The sequence below is a fragment of the Silurus meridionalis genome, chromosome 9 (genome assembly GCF_014805685.1).
Source record: "Silurus meridionalis isolate SWU-2019-XX chromosome 9, ASM1480568v1, whole genome shotgun sequence".
Taxonomy (NCBI): domain Eukaryota; kingdom Metazoa; phylum Chordata; class Actinopteri; order Siluriformes; family Siluridae; genus Silurus; species Silurus meridionalis.
In genome coordinates, this window is record NC_060892.1 from 992,630 (window position 1) to 998,675 (window position 6,046).

The 6,046-nt window shown below is 41.7% G+C and overlaps 1 protein-coding gene across 1 annotated transcript; it reads left to right on the plus strand.

The window, feature by feature from the left end:
- Positions 1-880: 880 nt before the first annotated feature.
- fstl3 (follistatin-like 3 (secreted glycoprotein)) lies at positions 881-5,619 on the plus strand. Its single transcript, XM_046857316.1, has 5 exons — positions 881-1,080; positions 2,110-2,295; positions 4,047-4,262; positions 4,352-4,579; positions 4,916-5,619. The coding sequence occupies exons 1-5, from the start codon at positions 1,005-1,007 to the stop codon at positions 4,948-4,950; spliced, it is 741 nt and encodes a 246-aa protein (XP_046713272.1). The 5' UTR covers positions 881-1,004; the 3' UTR covers positions 4,951-5,619.
- Positions 5,620-6,046: the final 427 nt, after the last annotated feature.

Consider the following 6,046-nt stretch of genomic DNA (forward strand, 5'->3'; position numbering starts at 1 on the left):
AGTGTGGTTAGAATATTCAAGGGCAGGGTCTCTTGGTTTTCATTCTCAGTGCATCCATTGAACTACTACTGTATGAAGAACCACCATTGCTTTGTGGGTATCTGTGTGGGCTTTGGCTTGTAAAGAGCTGGTTGCATCTGCTGAACATTTTCCAAGGACATGGATGTGGTGTAAAATAGTTTAGGAAGCAAATTGCTGGTGACCACAGGAAAAGGAGGAATGATAATGACACCCAGTACATCCAACCTGAGGCAACCAAATAATCTGTAAATCAGAATCAGAATACTTTATTGAACACTTTAAATATCTGAAAAAAATATATCGTGTCAGAACTACACTGAGGAAAGCTGTCAAGAAAGTCATGAATTCTGTTTCAGCAGACTTTATTTAAGGTTTATTGGAGAAGCATGGAGCCTCAGTTCATGTAAATCACATGAGAGTCACTTCTCCTGGCTGGACCACAGTGTTGTTGTTTTTTTTTTTTTGTTAATCCGGTTTCAGTAGAAGAGGTGTGTTTACACCATATGACTTGGAATTCAGACTAAGTAGCTTTAGACTAAACGTCTTTATTTATTTATTTTTTTCCCGTGTTATATTTTCGAAACCCCATCCGACATGCTGTTTTGATTAACACGTTTAAGCGTGAATGAGATTCGGTGCGTGGGAGTTTTTTCTGCCTCATGTCCGAGAAGTTACACGAACAGTGAGGTTTTAAAAAAAATTATAATAAAAAAAATAAAAACCCCTGGTAGAAACGCGGCCCCTCCTGCGCCCCCTCCTGCCCCTCCCTGCCCCCTCTTTGCCCCTCCTCACTCCCTCAAAGCTAAAGTATTTATACGGGGGCGGGCCGCCGCCGGTCCCTCACGCCCACCCCAGACCATTCACGTAAACGGGGGCAGCGCTCCGAGCAGACCCCCCCCCCTTTATCTGTGTAAATATTTGAGAGGGAGTCTCATTGCTCGAAACATCTGTATGTGAAGGGTTGGAGGTACCTTCTCCTCATCATGAACTTGTTTTCGGCGCTCCACGGCGTGCTGCTCATCGCGCTGTGCGGAACTCTCGGAAAGCACCAAGCGAACGGTAGGTCCATGAGAACTTTCTTCTTTTCTTCTTTTTTTGATAAGACAGAAAGTTTCTATAATGGGAGTGAATTAATCAGATTCATCCAGAGCTGCTTTAGATCACCTCCAGAAACCGGGAGGAACAGGAACACGATGTACGGAGGAGATACCTGCCAGGTGCAGAACGCAAAAAAAATTAGGAAACGATTGATTATTAATGTCGGGAAGAATTGAGGTTTTTTTAAGAATATGATCCTGAGCCGACATCAAATTATTAACCAATTTACCAATTAAGCACTAATTAGTTGCTGTTTTTTCATATAAATACTATAGTGTATATATATATATATATATATATATATATATATATATATATATATATATATATATATATATGTGTGTGTGTGTGTGTGTGTGTGTGTGTGTGTGTGTGTGTGTGTGTGTATATATATATATATATATATATATATATATATATATATACAGCTTGCATTTAATGCATATTTGTGATTTGTGAGGCAGGAAGCATTGCTCGAACTCTCATGCAGGGCAAATAATTATGAATACAAAAGCATTATTTGAAGCACATGCCTGATAGACACAACGTCCTGCACAATCTTCACATCTGTTTTTACGATTTATCCATACAAAGCGGAGACAACTCGACCGAAACTCAGGAGAATGCAGAAGAAAATAGCTTTACAGTTGTTTTGCCAAGATCTCTGGACCTCATTTTTTTTTTTATTAGAAAAAAATGCCGAAGAGCGTCCGAGCAGTCTGCACGAGCAGTGAAATGATCTGCTGTGAGGATACAGAAAGGTGTTTATGGGGACACAAGTATTAGAGGATATTTAAATCATAAAGTGCAAATGAGTTTTTTACTGTTGCTACCCCGAGATAGACGATTCGATCATTGTTTCAGACCAGGTCCTGTGGAGTGCATATATTCTAATATCAGTAAATGTTTGTAAATGCATAGCAATAGGAGTGATGTTCAAACTAATCTCTTTCTTTTTCTTCTTCTTCCTGTTTCTGCTGGTGTGAACAGCGGGCATGTGCTGGCTGCAGCAGGGTCAGGAACAGCGCTGTGACATGGTCCTGATGCGTGGCGTAAGCAGGGAGGAGTGCTGCGCTGGAGGACGTTTGGACACAGCCTGGTCCAACACCAGCCTTCCGATCAACGAGGTCAGTCTGCTGGGCTTCCTAGGCATCGTGTCCTGCAAACCCTGCAAAGGTAGGTTTCTCCATAAATCCACAAATGTTCAATTTACCAAGTAACTAAGACGTTAAATACAGATCTGTATTCCATCCCTCATCCGTGGAATCAGTAAATACCACTGTATATTAATAACACTATCATTTTAAAGCCACCATTAAATCTAAAACCCAATAAATGTTATATAAAACTCGATTCGAGACGATTGAGACGTCGCTCACCAGGTACTACAAACCAACCATGAACTGTAACCAGGGGGATTTGTTTTAATCCCACCTAACAGCATGATGATTTTATTAGAAATGCTGGAACAGTGTGTCTGTAAAGCTCTATAAAGGATCAGTTAGTGTTTAAAAAGTTCATCATGGATCAAGTTGGTACTAATAAAGGCAGAAAGAGGACAAACACACTATCCTCAAACACACCATGGTCCAAGGCAAATCTGGGCCTGATGGCTGGGATCTTTAAAATGTTGCTCCTGCTCACATTTAGAAGGGAACAAAAGGCTTTATATGGATTTAAGCCAGATGTTCTGTCTAACTCCATCCAGCTGTTTGAGTACAGTCCACTATTGTAAGCCTTGGCCAGGTATGCGGGTTACTCAAGACATTGTAAGTTTAGTAAGTAAGCATCTTTAGGGATTGGCAAGATATCACAATGACCAGGAATTTCATCCTCGGAATAAATCTACAAAATACAAAAAAGTACGAGAGTTTTGATATGTATCTTGGTTCATAGCCACCGGAGCTAACAGGTGCCAAGCGATGGCTGCGCACACACACACACACACACACACACACACACACACACACACACACACACACGATAGAGTAGAGATCTTTGCTCTCCCCTGCTTATTGGAAAGCAGGCTTGTTTGCCATCCTCCTGTAGAAACGACCGAATTCCAACTCACCGCAGGGAGAAATGGCAGCCACATGCTCAAGAAGTCTGGTCCTCATAAGCCTAGAACACAATCAGTGTCATTAGATACGTCCAAAAAAAAAAGCAAAGGAAAAATAGAAAGTTAATTTTATTGTCTGTTCCAGGATTCTTCCCTTCCACTCCCATAAAAATTCTATGGACTACTGGACCTTTTCTTCTATGTTTTCCAGATGGTTCCGCTCAAACCTTCTGACTAACTCAATCTGTAAATTTTCCTTACATTACACTGTCGGACGAGATCACTGGAGCATCCAATTCCTGAACGGTTGCCTAACCTAACTGAAATCATGCCTTAAACAGAGCAGAGAAGGAATGCTGGGATTTCCATAATAGGCAGCTGCATCTGCTCTCGCTCCAGGTGATTTAGTGGCTCATCACTGGAGAGGAGATTCTTTTATTTATTTACTTGTTTATTTTTGACAATAAACAGGCATTTCAGGACTTTGGCGTGTATCAGCACTCATTTCACCGAGGACTTAAGTGAGATTGTTAGATGTTGTGTGTTCTCAGGAATACAGCACTAGTCACTGGGATGAGATTAAGACTGTGACGCGATCAGTTCGGATGTACAGATGAATTGACGACGTCACAAAGCAGCTTTTCAGAGGCGTAATGTGGGTCTGTATGATAGGATTATAAAGCAGTACACAGGTGTAGAAGATTAAATCTGTACCATTCACCTGAAATCCATTCATACGTGGAGGCCACACGTTGTTCTGCGGAATTGCGAATAATCGTGGTGTGGATTGTTGAGATGTTCTGAATAATGGTGCTTTGATATTATAGAAAATGTTAATGAAGATTTTTTGATGCCCTGTTCCTCATAGAGACATGCGAAGGGGTGAAGTGCGGCCTGGGGAAGGTGTGTAGGATGAAGGGTGGTCGTCCTCAGTGCATCTGCTCCCCAGACTGTTCCAACATCTCCAGAAAGCATGCCGTCTGTGGGAGCGACGGGACCACGTATAAAGACGAGTGTGCGCTCCTGATGTCTCGCTGCAGAGGCCACCCTGACCTTGAGATCATGTACCAAGGAGAATGCAAAAGTGAGTTTTTTTTTTTTTATTCGATTTGATGTTTTAAACAAAGGATCTACAGGAAACTAAACTCGACTTTCTTTCACGTTTGTCCTCAGAGTCATGTTCAAATGTGGTATGCCCGGGCACCCACACGTGCGTGACGGACCAGACCAACAGCGCCCATTGCGTGATGTGCCGCACGGCCCAGTGCCCGATGCCTATTCTCGGCGGTCAGACAATCTGCGGCAACGATAACATCACCTACCCGAGCGCCTGCCATTTGCGCCGCGCCACCTGCTTCTTCGGCCGCTCCATAGGAGTGCGCCATTACGGCCACTGCAGGAGTAAGGACTAAACACCTGTGGATTAAACACCTTCAATATCACGATTGAGCAGAAAAAATAAACGATATTTAAGGCAGGGGTGCAAAGGTTATTTAACGCAGGGTTTTCTAAAAACGAAGTAGCCGAAAAAAAATTCTGAGATTTGTGTTTTTATTGGATAAACTACTAAATCCCATGAACCCTAAAGTCTGCGTAATGAAATTCTCCCCTAAACATATACATTTCATACTTGGATTGCACGTGAATTTTTTCATACTCGTCCACCTCTGGTTTTGATTCGACGATCGGCATTGCCGTAATAATCAGTGTTCCATTCTGTTTTTTGTTGTCTTTCAGGTAAAGAAGGTAGTGAGGAGAATTCGCTCTTTTAGGGATCTTGGCTTTGCATAAGACCAGCTTGTACAGCACAGTTTATGTGAGCGAGTTGTAACCTCCCGGCAGAGTCATCCGTTCTGTTAAAGGAAGCGCTAGATGCATGCAGTACGTACTTCAGGAGAAATGTGCACCTGTCTTGCTCTCTGGTATGGTATTTTTAACGAATGAAAGTATTGAAGAGATAAACTGTTGTTCGATTTGGATCTAACTATGTGCATATTGTAAATACATTACTGCTCTTATTTATTGGAGAAAACTGCTTCTCCAAACGTGTTTTTTTTTTTTCTTTTCTTTTTTTTTTTCTTTTTTTTTTTTTTTATTTATAGTTTCATTTGAGCTGCATATTCCCAAACCGGCTGCTTTCAGTTTTTGATATTTATTGTGTTCTCATGTACAGACCAGTTAGAGTATAACACTAGCTCATGTAAAAAAAATAAAATAATAAATAAAAGACATGCCCCACTCTTATGCAACCAAACACCAAAATCAAAAAATAATTTTAAAGGATTGTTTCAAATCTTTCTAACAAAAGCTCTGCCTGAGCGTAGAAGAGAAGTGGAAGAGAAACGTCCCCAGATGCACCGCTTTCTTTCAGAAAGTCATGCACCGGCATTATTGCACACTCTGGAGACTATTTATTACAGAAATAAAGCCAAAGAGGAGTGTGTGTGTGTTCATGTGTGTGTGTTGTTTGAGTTCCGCTCCACATCATGTCTGGAGGTTAAAGAGTTTGCAGACGTAGAACCAGAGCTTCCAGGCCCGATGCTGTGCCACTTGCACGAACGCTACACTGGCATGAAAGCTAAAGCAAGCTGCCTGCTGAGCAAATGAAATTCCGGGCTACAGTCTAATGGCATTGTGTGTGTGTGTGTGTGTGTGTGTGTGTGTGTGTGTGTGTGTGTGTGTGTGTTTATGAGCAGGCTGGTTCAGTCAAAAAAAATGTTCAGTCCATTGTACTGTTTTATGGTTCTGCTGTTTTTGTTGAATGCACATCATTTGTGAAGTGCATTATTTTCAGAACGCAAACCATTCTCTCTCTCTCTCTCTCTCTCTCTCTCTCTCTCTCTCTCTCTCTCTACCCCTTTCTTTCTT